The following is a 16,654-nucleotide window of genomic DNA, read 5'->3' on the forward strand; positions in this document are numbered from 1 at the left end:
TTTACGATGACAAGAAAGTTTTTCCTTCTTTGTCACATTTTGTGATTTTTAAAAACTGAGAGTTCTTTATATTTGATTAGGCAACAGTTTCTAGAAGGTCTTTTTTTTGTAGATAGATTTTTTTTTGGCATTTGGGGACTACGGTACAATATTTGGCCATTACTTGCAATAGGATTGTTTGTTAACTAATAATCTTCAACAAACCTTTTAGGTCATCCAAAACCAGCTGGACTCAGAGGATTTTTATTTTATTTGGCGGAATTTTGAAAGCAATTTGCCCATCTTAATTGTACTTAAAATGAACAACTGGGCTTCAGACGTATTGTTGTATTTTTAACTTTTTTTCACCTATTGCAACACATCAATGATAAAAAAATCTTTCACTGGAGCAAAGTGGAACTAAATTTATATTCCCTTTTTGTTTGCACAAAATTAGTGAAGAAAGCAGGTTCTGCTGATGATTTGTGTTTATACATATACACATATACACTCACCGGCCACTTTATTAGGTACCCCATGCTAGTAACGGGTTGGACCCCCTTTTGCCTTCAGAACTGCCTCAATTCTTCGTGGCATAGATTCAACAAGGTGCTGGAAGCATTCCTCAGGGAGTTTGGTCCATTTTGACATGATGGCATCACACATTTGCCGCAGATTTGTCGGCTGCACATCCATGATGCGAATCTCCCGTTCCACCACATCCCAAAGATGCTCTATTGGATTGAGATCTGGTGACTGTGGAGGCCATTTGAGTACAGTGAACTCATTGTCATGTTCAAGAAATCAGTCTGAGATGATTCCAGCTTTATGACATGGCGCATTATCCTGCTGAAAGTAGCCATCAGAAGTTGGGTACATTGTGGTCATAAAGGGATGGACATGGTAAGCAACAATACTCAGGTAGGCTGTGGCGTTGCAACGATGCTCAATTGGTACCAAGGGGCCCAAAGAGTGCCAAGAAAATATTCCCCACACCATGACACCACCAGCCTGAACCGTTGATACAAGGCAGGATGGATCCATGCTTTCATGTTGTAGACACCAAATTCTGACCCTACCATCCGAATGTCGCAGCAGAAATCGAGACTCATCAGACCAGGCAACGTTTTTCCAATCTTCTATTGTCCAATTTCGATGAGCTTGTGCAAATTTTAGCCTCAGTTTCCTGTTGTTAGCTGAAAGGAGTGGCACCCGGTGTGGTCTTCTGCTGCTGTAGCCCATCTGCCTCAAAGTTCGACGTACTGTGCTTTCAGAGATGCTCTTCTGCCCACCTTGGTTGTAACGGGTGGTTATTTGAGTCGCTGTTGCCCTTTCATCAGCTCGAACCAGTCTGGCCATTCTCCTCTGACCTCTGGCATCAACAAGGCATTTCCGCCCACAGAACTGCCGCTCACTGGATGTTTTTTCTTTTTCGGACCATTCTCTGTAAACCCTAGAGATGGTTGTGCGTGAAAATCCCAGTAGATCAGCAGTTTCTGAAATACTCAGACCAGCTCTTCTGGCACCAACAATCATGCGTGGTTCAAAGTCACTCAAATCACCTTTCTTCCCCATACTGATGCTCGGTTTGAACTGCAGGAGATTGTCTTGTGTCTACATGCCTAAATGCACTGAGTTGCCGCCATGTGATTGGCTGCTTAGAAATTAAGTGTTAACGAGCAGTTGGACAGGTGTACCTAATAAAGTGGCCGGAGAGTGTATATATATATATATATATATATATAGATAGATATATAGATATATAGATATAGATAGATAGACCTTTATTAGATTCCCAAATTGCTCTTTGTTAAAAAACTTCACCTGACACCAACCAATCAGTAGATCATCCTAACCCCTGCAGCGTGATGTACCTTTGTCTCCAGCAGATTAAAGTTACCCTGCCAAACTTAAAATAAGTTCTGCACAAGTCACCCCAGCAACAGCTCAACCCACGGAGCAGCCTCCACTCCGCTGTCAGGGAAGTCAGGAAGTTTTAGTTGCAATGTTTCATGAAACAGAACATTCTTCCTTGTGTTTCCGATGACTTTAGCTGAAGCTGTGAGGCAGAGTTAATTTCATAGTTTCTTTATTCTTTAATCAGTGTTTAACAAGTCATTTTCAGTCTGCTGTCCTGTTTAGAATACAGTGCAACCATAACAAGACATTAGTTGCTATGCCTGCCTATTGTTTGCATGTCAGTGTCACACCGACACGGCAGATAAAGAAAAGCTTTAACACAGCAGGCAGATCTGCTGCTGCATAAATTCTTATTGTTAGTATCAGTAACGAGGCAGTCATTCACTCCTTTAGAGTTAAACACAGAAACTGGAACGCAGGGCTTCTGCTAATTAAGTACTTGGCCCCACCACACACACACGGACACACACTCACAGACTAAGCAGTCTGATGTCTTCTACCTGTCTGCTGCCCTGGCAACACTAAAGGCCTTTAAAGGCGATCCAGAAGAACTTCAAAGTCAAAGCAAGACCGCACGCAGGTGTGTGTGTGTATGAGTATGAGGGGATGGATGGTGAAATTAAACAAGTTGAGCTGCTTAAGATGCCTCCTATGTGCCAGACGCTGCCTGGTATGTGTTTTTCTCGGATTTATACTGCTGTTAAATTCATGAAAACACAACCTGTTTGCTGTTTTTATAGGTATATATGTTGTTATTATGAAAGAACAGCACCTTGTCTCACAGTGCAAACAGACACGGCTGCATCAAATTTATGCCAAGTCTTTGTTACTATGGCAACAACAACAACAAAGAAGTTTCTTTCCCATACCTGACTTCTGTGCACCTTAGATCATTACAGGGCATTAGCATAGAGATGGAGAGGTGCACCGCAGAGGGAGGGAAGGTTGTGCATAAAGAGGGGGAAGCTCACCTGCTTTTGCTACAATGACCTGAAAAAAACCCTGTTTTAAAACAACTAAAAGACACCTGTCAGGTAAAAGTAGGGGGGAAAAAACTGCATTCATTTTAGTTTAATTCTGCTTCTCTCTCTTTTTTTTGTACCGTAGTCTTTGTGTTTTCCTTTTTGGCACTTGTTACCAGGTTGGCCTTATCAAAACGATGCATCTACCTATCAGGTTTTCTGTGGAGTCCCTCTGAAATCTAACAGTTAAAAAGACTTCACTACTTTATCTATGGAAAAATAATAAGGTTATTTCTTAAATTTGTTTTTTTTTAATGTTCCCTCTTTTACTTAAATCCACTTTGTGCTTAAAAAAAAAAAAAGAGTTTTTCTTATTTTATCCCCATAAGTTTATAAAAAGTGCTTTGTTTTAAAAACAGGGTTTCCCCTAGTGTGCTAAAACCTGCTGGAACAGATAATCAGATTAATCAAGATGAATCGATTATTGAAATAATCTTAAGTAATTGATTAATGATTGGCTTGATTATAGAGACTCTAAAACATGCCTTTAGCTGAAAGAGCGACCTGCTCAACACAGATGAGCTCTATACAAAACTCTTCAAAAGGCAAAGTTTTAGCTTGGAAGTTGTGTGTATAATCTTCTTAAAGGAACCTTCTGCCATTTGAGTATTAATTAGAAAAGAGAATCAGATAGAATAGAAATAGAATAGAAAATCCCTTTATTGTCCCACGATGCAGAAATTCTTGTCAATAGATTAGCAAAATAATCGTTATTTCAGTGCTATGCAGTGATTTGCCAGTTTTTGCATTATAATGATATGATTAGATTTTTTTTTAAGATGTGCCTGTAACATAAGAAGTTGTTGAAGTTCGGTTAACTGGGTGCAAAACGTCTGGATTCAGCTGCCGAAGTAATAAAGCACCAGCTTAACTGGTAAACCGGTATTATTCCCATCCTTCTCTCCTTCCTTGTCTCAATCTTAATTTTCTCCCTTTTCCATCATGTTCCCTCCCTTCATCCCTTTTCTTTCCAACTGCTACGCATCCATAGAAATTTAGTATTTTTGTGTTTTAAAATTGTCAAATTTAAGTGATCATTTTTTTTATTTGACCCTTATATAGAAAATGTGCAGTGAAAATGTTTTGAAGCTGTATTGTATTTTTTCTCCAGTTGAAAACTTAGTGAAACATGCATATGTGTGTGTATGTGTGTGTCTCATTGTTCTCAGCATGCCAACAAGTATCAAGCAAAGCTCTCTGGTCCAGCAAGGGATCACAAGTATCTAAGCAACCCCAGTTAATGTTCAGGTGCAGGAGCAGGTGGAGGTATGGATCCTGAATAATAAAAAGGTTAACCAGAGCTCAATAGTTTTTCCCCTTGGCAACTGCATAAAAAGAGGTTTGGGGGATGGGTTAAACATCAGTTCAATACCAAGAGCTGCAAAAGGTAAACTCTGAGTTCCCTAACTGGGCTGGATGGTGGGAAAAGCATTTTGTTTGAGGGATAGTTTTCAGAGAAAAAAACGCCTTCATCAGCATCCATACCTATGTTCATGACGAATGAATTTAAAGCTTAAATTTAAAGCATTTTATGTTAAAGTCTTTCCTCCTCTCTTATTTTAGAAATCTTGAATTTTGAATTCCTATTTTTTTTTTTCCTCCAGCGTTTTCATTGTTGCTCCTTATTTTAGCCTACAGGTTTACATCCAACCAGATATCTGGGTTCCAGCTCACATATATGGCAAAAACTTTTGCTCAGCATTTAGTTTTTTCCGTTAAGAAAAAAAGCAAAGAATTACATTTTAAATTTCTATGCATAAGTATCTTGTTCAGATTGCAATAGTTGATGATTAAAATTTCTAAACATTGTGTCTTTTTTCAAAGGTTAAAGTTTGATTTTTGGAACAAAAAAGAAAAAAAACATAATTTTTTGTAGCTTTAGTTTATTTCTTATTACAATAGTTTATTATAGGCTCAACTATGCGTGTATTTGTTTTTTTTCTTTACAATAAAACTGGAACGCTAACCTGGCTCATCTGGACATTTTATAGTTTTAGCTGTTTTCTTTCCCATATTTTTCATATTTCCCTTTTTATTTTTGGTTGTGTTCTGACCCACAGACTCAAGCATATTAGCCAAAACAAAGAGGATTGCAAAATACAAATACTATATCAAATTTGTTGGCTATTAATGTTACAAAAGTCACAAATTCCCAGATGGGATGCCAGTAATGTGTTCAGCCTGGTACTGATGGCAATGCCCAGGCTGCTAAAGGTCAGCAATTGAAGCATTAGATTCATAGAGTGATGGATGAGTGTGTGTTTTTTTATGTTTGTTTATGCATTTAGCATACACATTTATCCAAAGCGACTTACAATGTAGGCATTAGCTTGAAGGACGCACACTGGAAGCTCATCCCCCTGCTTCATTCTGTGGTGATTGATGCTCATGTGCCTGGACTATGTATAAATACATGTATTAAATGCACCAAAACACATTTTTATAGCCTTTCTGTGCTAAAAAACATGTCTTTTCCTATTTTTTTTCTGAGAAACTGAATTTTTATGTAATGTAAGCAAGGGTGTAACTTTGTTATTAAAGCTGGTTGGGACGACCGGGCGGTGGCTGATGGACCTACAGTTACGCTTTCAGGTTTTTGTATTTTCCAAAAATGAGCACAAAAATATATTTATTGAATGCTTTCCTATTTGATATTGATATTTATATCTATTTATAGTTATTGATATTTATATCTATTGATAGTTAGAAAGATGCCTTTTAGTGTATTATATATATAGGGCCCAAAAACATGAATGTATATAAAAAAAAGACAAAAAAACAAATAACAGCCGATTCCAATGCCAAAATCGATATATCATGCATCCCTAGAAGTACATTTTTAATTCCATTCATCCAGAAAAATATGGATATGCTGCATTTTAAATATAGCATGGCATATTTTTTTTTCTGGTAACCTTTGTGGTAAACTTGGAGATATAGTTCATTGCGTGTTGGATATCCCAGTAAATCTGTTTCACCTTTAAATCTGCAGCTCTCCCTACTTCTCTCTGTGCTCTGTTTAAAAAGATTTAGGAACCTCTTTATTAATATAATGATGCCAGAAGCAACATTTTAAGATATGTAGAAGCTCTGGATATCTTAAAAAAAAAGAAAGTTTTCTCAAGCTTCTTGCATTATAGTACTAACTTGCATAAACTCACAATTTTTTTGCCATTTGTATCTGAAAAAGCTCTGTATGTCAAACTAACAAACTCCTCTCCTAAGTTTCTCTTAATTATCCAAGTATCTGCTGGTTAATATTCACTTGGTGCTGCTGTGTTTCTCGCCTTCAACCACATAGCTTCTTTGTACACAATCTAATGTGGCGGCAAATCAGATGTCTCAAAGCGACAGATCCGATGATGTTACACCGAGAGCCGGGACACTGGAGCAGCACACGAGAGAGGGGAAAAACAAACACGGACTCAAAACGCTTTGTAGCTGTACCCAACCTCTGTTACCTTTGGCTAAAATAAATAAGCCGAAAGGGGGAAAAAAAGCGGAAATTATTGCCGGTGAATGTCCCCACCAGTCCTTTAGCAAGTTACGCCTCTGAATGTAAGCCATAATCACCAAAACTGACAAATATATCACTGTGCATAAAGGACCTCTATGCTCTATGATGTCGAAACAAACGAAGAGGAAGGAAAACTGTTTTACTCTCATGAAACCAAATTTTCTGTCTTTCTGTCCCAATACCGTCTGCTAGATGAGAGGATATATCAAGTGCATAGTTTTTTTTTTCCCTGAAAAAAATCTTTCTTTAAAAATGACCCAAAAAAAAGAATGAAAAGGGGTTTGAATTGACTTTTTGAAAGGAGGTTACACGCACCATGTAAAACACTGGTGTCATTTCCAGCTTGGATGGCAGAGTGCCGGATCCCAAGGAAACACTTTCCAGAGATGAATTGAAATGTCATCTGTCACATCCGCCCGTGTTTGAGTAAAGCCCCTTCTCTCTCTTAAGCTCCCCCGCTTTTACAACATGTACTATTTTTGACCTGCATTGAAATACAGTCTTGAATAAGGTCTGAAATATTTCTGCGTTGGTACCAGAGAAAAGTTTGAATTGCTAAAGTCCAAGTGCACAGAAGTTAAACGTAATAGTTTTCTGTAACAAAAGACAGAGAGCAATAGAAAAATAAAACTTAAATATGCCATTAAAGGCTTTAATCGGTTAAAGAACCTGGCACCAGTACCAAACTGTTCCATCCAAGCACCCAGATGAGCGTAATATAAGAGATGCATCCTTCTTACACACTGTGACCATTTTATTCCACTAGTTTAGAGGTGCAATGCTTTCAACAAACAGGCCACATGTGTAGGCAGCATTAAAACCATCCAGCTCTCCATTCTGCTCTCTCAACTCGTTCTGTTTTTAGTATTTTCTCACCCTTGTATCGCCTCTCTTTTGTGTTCGCTTATTTGTGGTCTGTCTCTCATTCTCTGCTTGTTTCAGTCTTCTTTTTTTCCTCCTCTCCCTCTTTCTCTGGGTTTCTCTGGGGATGTGGATGAAAACCAAGCCTGTTTTATTCTTTCTTCAGAGGGTGCTGAATATTTCAGTTTTGCATTTTCTCTCTTTTTATGTGCTCCCTCTTTTTATAATTTTTTTTTTTCCGGAGGCCCCTTTGATGTGTCCATGGATTCGTTATCATTCCGTTTGGATGACCTAACAAACGCAGATGCGGGACGCTCTGCGTGCACTTCCATACAGACACACACACACACACACATAGAAATTGCATGCACACACTCTGGCTCTTTTTATGCTGCAGACCAGAGGCATCCATATGCAGGCTTCCATTCAGGTCTGCTTGCCAGTTGTTTCCATGTTCTGCTCCACCCACATGGCTCCATACCATTCTTAAATGCTCTGTTTACATTGGGAAATAAAAGGACCTTTGCAGAAGCATTCAGGTTTATTGTTGTGTTCTTATGTTTCCTTTAAGCTAAGGTATGAAATGTTTCTTCTAGGTCTGGATAGGCATGGAAAAATAATGCAGACTATTTGAGTGCATAAACTTTTATTTGCTAAATAAAATGTTCTCCTTTCCTCTTCCTTTTGTCTTTCCATCCATCATTCCTTCCTCATCTCTTTCTTTTAATTCTTCCATTTTGCTTTGTCATTCCTTCAATGTGTCCTGTTTATGTCCTGCCATGATGCTTCCATCCTCCTGTCCTTCCTTCCTTATTTCCATTGTCTGACAGCCCTTTTTTATTTTCCTCATTGTCTCCATCCACCCTTCTTTGACTCCTTTCATTTTGTGTTCTTTCTACCTTTTGTGTTCTACCATCATCCTTCATTTTGTGTCCTCCCTCCATTCACTTATGCTGTTCTTACATCCTTTTGTTTCCTCTCCTTTCTAACTTTTTTCTCCTCCTTTTCCCCTTGACCATGTTCTTTGTTGCATTATTTCTTTGTTGTCTCTCATTCCTTATTTCCTTCCTTTCTAATTGCCTTCCTCTGATTTTCTCCTTATTCCATCAATTGGCCATGCCCTTCTCAGTCCTTGTCTCTACTCTCATAGTTCCCTCATCTCTTATCCCCTTCTTCCACTTCTTTTCTCTCCATCCTTATTTTCTTCCATTTGTCCTTTATTCCAGCATTGCCCATGTTCTTCCTTTCTTTCTTGTGTCCTTCTTTTCTTTCTTATTATTTATCCTTTTCTTTCTTGGTCCTTTTTAGTGGCTTGTGTCCTTCCTTCACTTTATTCTTTTATCGTTTCCTTCTCTTTCTACTTCAGTCTGTCCTTCATTGTTGTGTCCATCATGTCCTCTATTGCCTTGCTTCTTTATTCACTTTATTTTATCCTTCTGTCCCCTTTCTTTTATCTCTCCATCCTCACTTCTCCTTGTTTCTTTTGTGCCCCTGCTGCCTGTTTAACAGTTTTTACAGTATTTAGATCCTACATGCCAAACCAAACAAATGGACATGGCGCAATAGGAACTGGCATAATTTTCTATTAGTATTATTTTGTTACATATTAGATGGCATACACTAACAAAGATAGCTGAATCGCAAAGGCTCCTTCACCTAAATCAGCTACAATCCCTGCCCCCTCCTTTAAAACAGCTGCTGAGGAATGAGAGGACTTCCTCTTTAGAGAAGGCACGTCTTTAATTTAAGCTTCCTCTCCTTCCACTTTCCTGACCAGATATCCATTTAAAGCCGACCAGGCCGCCCTGGCGCTGCCACCCCTCTGCTCCTCTGTCCCTCTCCACTACTTCTTGCCAGCCCACCCTGATTCCCTTTTTTCCTTTTCCTCATCGCTCTGCTCTGTCATTGATGGTGACACGCTGTCTGCCACTTCGGTGACCACACACATTCTCACAGTCATTTCTTTACATCCTCGTACTGTAAGTTTCATTTTAAAGTTAGCTGCGGTGGATTCTTTTCCTCCTTTTTCCCTCTGTAGCTGAGGAGCTGTAAGCCTAGCAGCTAGTTCCAACATAGCTGTAGAGCTTTCTTTGAGTTGAGTTGTGAATCTCAGAGAGAGTTTGAGACTGTGCCTTATGAACAAAGATCCATGCACCCTTGCATGCACACACCCATAGACACGCATGAATTCTCTCTCCTCTCTCAAGTGAAGCACACACACAAATTCTCGTCTTTTTTTATTTGCATTTCTTTGGATGTTAGCTATTTCTGTGACATCCTCTCTGTTTCCTGTTCTCCTTTCTCTTTCCTTCTTAGCCTCTCGCCACAAATACTTTTGTGTCTGACTGAGTCCGAGAGGCAGTCATGCAGCGAGTTTGATTAATAATTACAGAGTACACAAAAACGGGAAAGGAAAAAAACGGCCTCTTTGTTGTTTGATGTCCAACATGAGAGAAACCAAAATTACTAAGAGACAGAACGCTTTAAAGAAGAGAGAAAGCCTGCACATTCCTTTCTGAATCCGGCGCTTTTGTTCTTGGTCTGTGTTGTTAGTTTCATTCTGTTACTGTTTATGCTTTACCATTGCTTTTATATTTGTAAAACATTCATTTCTTTAAAAACTTTGTTTTCTACATAGGAGCACATTGGATTTTTTCCTGCATACTTTTAATGTCACAGTACCTTGTAAAGGTATTCCACCCATTTTGTCACATTACTACCGCATTGTTCCACTTCTTTATATTTCGTTATTGGCTATACAAATTAAAATCATAAAATTGCAGCTTGCATCTGTATTAAGCTTCCTTAAGGCAACACTGTGTAAGTTGTAGGCACTAGAGACAATAGACCTAATAGCAGACCCATATGGACCAGCAGATTGAGAAGTGATGGACTTGCCTGTTAAAAAAGGACACACTCACCTGTCTAGATTAAATCCTACACCAAAGAACCAACAAATATAATTAAGAGATATATTATTAAAGAGAAAATGACTGCCCTATGTGGCCAAAACCTAAAACTACAGCACTTCTCTGCTCATTCACCTAGTTTGCCGAATTTTTTTTTCTACTTTTTTCCACCTTACGTGGAGGTACCATTAGGGTCTGAGTTGAGCTGGATGCAGTTGCTTCTGAGTATTCGTCTTGAATATAAGGCTTCGATTGTTTGATAGGTCAGACTCATTTAACATCAATGACGAACTTCTGACCCAAAGTCAATTCAGTGAAAATAGGCTGCAGGCTGATAGATGCATTTGCACTGAAATACTGAGGTGTCATTCTGCTCATCAAACCATGTTTTAGTAAAAGATTGTCAAATAAAAGAGGTTTTTTAAAGATATGTTTTAGTAAAAACTTATATAATGTCTCTTTAAGGCCCCGTCCACATGAAGTCAAAACGAACACGAAACGCTAATATTTTCCAGAACGTTTGTCGTAAAGACGGAGACTTAAAATAAATGTGATCGACCACATGAATGCATGAAAACGCTTCAAAATGTATGCCAGGCCTGTAAGTGGCGCTGTGGTGCCAAAGCAAAAATAGGCGAAAATGGGCAACGAAATGTTGGGCATGCGCAGTAATATTTATACAACAACCTAACCGTAAAATGGCCCTGCGGGTCCCTTTTCGTGGTTCAGTCAAATTCAGGTGCTGAACTATGTCGTCTATATTGCTCTGTTCTTCCTGGAGATATTCCAGAAGAAGAAGATTCTGTTGTAAGCCCGACAGCAGGGTGAGTAGCATGAGCAGCAACCATTCAACACAGTACGGCGCCATTGTTGTTGGGATACTGTGTCGCGCATGCGTGTTTAGAGGCGACGCTATGACGCATGCGTGTAAGAAAAAAAATGTGGTTAGAGCTTAAAGATGGAAACGCGAAAACTGTGTTTCAAAATCTTCCCACTCTGAAGGCTTAATAAAAAAAAGATCGTTTACAGACCCCCGAAACGCCGGCTTCGTATGGATGAGAGGCTGGTTTGGTGAAAAATTTGTGAATTTAGGCCAAGATTTGACTTCGTGTGGAAGGGGCCTAATTCTTGGGTCAAAAGTTCCACTTTGTTACCTTCTTTGTATCTTAAGAGGCAAAACCTCCAGCAGCAAATCCAACTATTCTTTTGGGATGTGTTTGGAAATAGCTAGCCATTACTGGAGTGCAGCTTTCAGGGTGAATTTGTAAATCTTGCAAATTCTCAATTGTTTTTAGGTCTGTGCACGTTATTAAACTTTGATGTAGCAATTAGTTGCTCTGCGTTTATGTTTAGGACTGTTGTAAAGGAAAGGGAGCGGGAATGTTTTTGAAGCAGAGCGACTTTGCACAGTTGAACTCAGATTCTGTCATCTTGTGATCATATGTTTGGGTGTGTTTAGGCTAGAAATAAAACAATAAACCAATAAAGGGGTTAAGAGGCTAGTACTAACTGTGACTTTTGTCCAGCTTATATCTAATCAGATTACCTTGTTTTCTCTTGTTCCATCACAGGAAAGTGAGTTTATATTTAGAATATTTAGTTTTCAGGTAGTTTTTGAAAAAAAAAAAATCATATTTATTATGGCTGTTGATTGACTGTATAAACAAGAGCTTGTTATGATGTCCAGAAAATGGGACAAAAATACAAAAACCGCGTGTTTTGGTGAAGCGGCGAAGGCCGGGCACATCTAGCAGCGATCAGCTGCGAAGGCACAGTGCTCTCTCACCAGTTCCACATCCAGTGGAACAAGGGGGTTAGTTCTCCACCCTATACAGCTTTTGCAAGGAGATCAAAGTGTTCGGTTCTGGTCACATGTGTTCCCTACATGGCTAGCAGCACATTACAAACTTAACCCTTATAAAACTTAAAGAGTTTTTTTTTTTTTGTCTGTATAATTTCCTCCTAAAAGTGAAAAGTAAACGATATTAAGAACGTTCTAACCATGTGACACAATGGATAATTAACACCCTGTCTTCAGTATAAGCTGAATGGCTTAAATTATCTCCCAACTAGCATTGATTTAAATTGGACTCCAAACTTTCCAGCTGGAGGAAAAATGAGCAGTGAAACATGAGCAGTATATTTTCAACCCCCTTTTTTTTGTTTTCAAATTACGCAAAATAAAAAAAAATTTATCTGAGTGTGAGAGCAATGAGCAGGCTTGGAATACATCTCCCACTTTATTTTATCTTTTTTTTTCTTTTTGCTTGGTTAGATAGGCTTACCTGAGGGTTTGTCTTGGAGTGGTGTAATAGTATTTGTAGTAGATATCACAATGACAATATTGCATTTTACCAGCTGTAATTCTTTCAAAAATGGGACCTAATAGATGCAGCTTTCACCCTCCAAACCTGACCGACTGTACAAGTTCACCCTGCATTTTATTTATTTTTTACGCTCCTGATCTTAATGTACACTGTGTCTCATTACAGGTTTGTAAAAATGTTTCACTAACTTTAATTTGATGCCTTTGCATTTTATTTAGCATACATTTTGCAAGGAGCCCTACTTCTGGTCCGCAGCAGAAAGGTTCAATATTTCTGCAGAAATGTGGGTTAATTGAAGGGTTGGAATTGACTATAGGTCTAGTTGCGAGTATTTCAGCTCTGTGACTGACTGATCAGTCAAGGGTGCATCCTGTCGATTGCTCCGATGTCAGCCGGGGTAAAGTTAACCCCCCCCTCCCACTCTTTTACAATCCATGGAGGAGGGGTGGGATGTTGGAATAGATGACTGGATACAAAAATAAATCACCTTCCATTCCAACCTTCACATCTACCTCTGTCATCCATCCATCTATCCATCCACCTCATCTCCCCCTGTGTTATTGAGCTTGACAGCTGCTCACTTGCTCCTGTATGTGATTTGGAGGCTGGGCATCCTGGCTGCACTCTGACAGGTCTCAGTACGATGCTGTCCCCCTCAGTCTGCCTGTCAATACTTTCCTTCTCACAACTCTGTGCCATGACATTTGGCAGCAGTAACACACCAACCAGCTTGGAAGGCACACATGTTTATGAAACAAGTGAAAGATAATGCAGTACGCATTTATTACAGAATACATTTTACACAATTTACATAAAACTTTAAATGTAGCAAATCTGTTATGAAGAAGACGAAGGACATTTATTAAAAGCCCTAACAGGATTGATTCTCCTGCCATAACAGTTGGTTTGTGCCAGTAATTATATTTGCATGGCTGATAACTAATATTTTGTTTTAATTTAGTGAGGCTTAATCAGAATTTTGTAAAGCAGGTAAGGATCTCATGATAAATAACCTATACAGGGTATTTATGGTTAGGGCTATAGATCAAATCCTCTTTGTCTTAGATCCAGTAAATATTATGACAGTTTTTTTCTAAATCTTTCTGGCCAAATTTTGGAAAGTTAGTTTTCCAACGAAATCTAATAGTAAACTGCTCTTTGTTATCTTTCATTTTAATGGCAGAATTAGGATTTATGTCTTTTTCTTGCTATCTCGATAATCCTTTCTGCAAACCAACAACCTTTTGCATCACAATTTATACCCAGATATGGAGTCAGTCTATACTTTAGTTTTGTACATTTTTCCCTCCTCTTTTCTGCAGCTGAAAGTCTTTGCTCGAGTGAAGTGTATTCATTCCTTTGTTCTTATGCTTGCTTTGAAGGGAGATGGAGAGCCAGCTGGACAGGGCAAGACAGAGCCAAAGACAGCAGATCCAGCAGGCCGATTTGGCACTGGAGCAGTTCAAGAAACAGGTGGAGCTCAGCTCTGAGAAGGCCTATGCTGACATGAAACTCCAGGTCTGAATAAAACTATTAAATCAAAAACTATACATCTTTGCACATGTAGAAAATCAGCAATGCTTATTGAAGGGCAGAATTGATTGGCCTCCTTGATGAAAACGTGGGAGAAAAGCAGCCTAAATGGATTTACATTTCTCTATACTTTACATTTTTAAGTTATGAGAGATTTTAGGAACCTTCATCATATACAGACTGCTGATTGGTTTGGTATGTTAAGAAGACCCAAAGGAGGGATCACCAAGTCTCCATATCAACCTTTATTGGATAGTTTTGTCAAATGGTTATTTTGATGTTTACTTATTTACTGTGACTTTACCCAGAACTGTTCCATTGGTCAAATCTAACACAAATTTGGGTTTGCATTGCAACAAAGAATAAATACATGGAAAAGGACACAGTCCCTGCATAAGTGTTTTGTTGAATCTATGGTGTTACAGGTTTCTTTCTTTTCTAAAGGCCCAGGGGACCTGTTTGATTTGACAAGATTTTTTTTAAGGTGACTGTGAAATTTAATAAAATACATGACATGACAGTTCACCAGTTAAAAAAGACAGAATTAGTCAAAGGCATTTTTTAATCTGTAGTCTCCTGACCATGATGTAAAAAAAACCCATTAAAATACAAAAATATAAATGCAGCAGGATCACACAGTAAGGATAAGATTAAACTAGACAGATCCTGACAACAAAACATTGCTGCTAAGAAAACAGAGGCAATATAGTACACAACATACATTATAGACATACAGATGCAGCACAATGTAGTTTTAGTGTTGACAATTTTATATATATCTACATTTTTTTTTTGAATGTTTTAAATGCACTGTTAGAGTGCAAGTATCACAAATAGTTAGCATGTTGACTTGGTATGGAAATATCACTAAATCAGTAGAGACGTGTCTTTACACAGAAAATGTATATTTTTGTTGCCATATCAACCTCCAAGTAACATTCTTGAGGAAATCAGGTAGGTGAGCTATAAAAAAGACAGAATTAGACAAAAAGCAGCACTTTGGAAGATCTACAAAGCTCTGGTCATCTCTCTGTAGAAGATTGGGCATTGGACTGTGGGCCAAACTGAAGCACTGACAGAAAGGAACAATGTTTGTGGAACCTTTATTTTTGTTAATAGATATATGTCTATTTTTTTTGTTATACTTATTTTTTTCCTTCATCTATGCAGGAAAATGACGGGTTGGCTGTTTTCAAATGTTCCCATGTTAACTTAATGTTGCAGCAGTAAAAAGATGAATATTGCTGAACAGAGTTTTTACACATCTTCACCAGCTGCGCCAATAAATGTGGCCAGTTGTGGAAGTCTTATTACAGCTTGGCTTAATTATTTCATTCTGTGCATTTATACAAACACACATCTCTGCAGTAAAATTGTTAAATTCTCCTCACCTTTTAACAGCTTTACACAAGAACAAAAATCTATATGGAAGTGCCAAGAACATAATCACCCTTGGGCCCTTTGCCTGAATAAGTGAAATGAAATAAAATCCTGCTCATTCATCTTTAATTTCTCCCCTAACGCTTAATAACCTCACAGGTTGTAAGTGGGCAGGACACCGGGCGCCCCGGTTCCAGCGGAGAACGGGCCGCCGCTATAAGCAGATAGACTAATTACTCTGGCAGCGGAGCCTCACCATCAGCAGCTGGCGCTGCGTGGGCTGCAGCTTATTGGAAAAGTTTCCTAATCAATATGCACTCTGTGTACAACTTGTGATGCAGTCTATAGCTATAGGCGTTTTCTTTTTGTTGAACAAGTCTAGCTGTGCTGTGTGTGGTCCTAAATGTTTCAAAGTGCTCCATGTTAAAGAGATTTGCAAGTTTTAAGTTGCTGATTGGTGAAGTTTTAAACTCAGTCGGTGCGTTCGGGGGCACACAGGGTGTAGGAATATGAGAGATTGTGTGGGTGTCGAGTTTATGCACGAATCTGGGCTCAAGAAACAGCCTTTGTTTCCTAAGACTTAATTTAAAGAAATTAATTATGCCATCATTTCTTTCCCTCTCGTTTTGTAAAGTAAAGTAGCACTGGATGAATTCATATGAAAGGATTTTTTTTTTTTTTTTTTTCTTAAGGATTGCTTCAACATGAGTATTTTTAAATACATGCACTGGAAGACTTGTTATTTTTTCCTCTCCTCTTAAATGCAGCACTTTCCCTTCTCCTTCTGCTGCTCTCATCCTTCCATCCTCTTGCTCATTCCTTCTTTTCCCATTGTGCCCCTGGCATCCCGATCTTCAATCTGACTTTATCCTCAGCCCACATCAAAGCCGTGGGAGCACTGAGCAGTCTCCTCTGCATCCCTGTCATCTTCTCTCCCTCGTTCGCTCTTTCCTCCTCTTCCTCCTCCCCACACCGCTTGTGCATCCTTCTGCTAAGGCTTTAATGTTGTGGAAAGTACTTCAAACGAATTTTTTTTTTTTACTCTTTTCTCATCCTCTTGTCATTTCTTTCATCGTCTTTGCTGTCTCTTTTTGCAGATGGTGTGATATCTAAATAGATTATCTGTGTCACTCCTTTCTCTGTTTTAGAAAGGAAATCAGCCGTTTGCATTTAGACTGCAGTTAAAGGGAAGATTCTGTCCTAATT

At 38.7% G+C, this 16,654-nt stretch overlaps 1 protein-coding gene across 3 annotated transcripts in view; it reads left to right on the top strand.

Annotated features, from left to right (window-relative positions):
* Positions 1–16,654, top strand: part of cep112 (centrosomal protein 112) — a 182,547-nt gene that overhangs the window by 55,855 nt on the left and 110,038 nt on the right. For all 3 annotated transcript variants that reach the window (XM_038307796.1, XM_038307797.1, XM_038307798.1), the window contains one exon: positions 13,918–14,053. In XM_038307796.1, coding sequence (XP_038163724.1) covers positions 13,918–14,053 — 136 coding nt within the window. The remainder of the gene's footprint in view (positions 1–13,917; positions 14,054–16,654) is intronic.

Source organism: Cyprinodon tularosa, unplaced genomic scaffold (genome assembly GCF_016077235.1).
Source record: "Cyprinodon tularosa strain WSP-4 unplaced genomic scaffold, ASM1607723v1 ctg62, whole genome shotgun sequence".
NCBI lineage: Eukaryota > Metazoa > Chordata > Actinopteri > Cyprinodontiformes > Cyprinodontidae > Cyprinodon > Cyprinodon tularosa.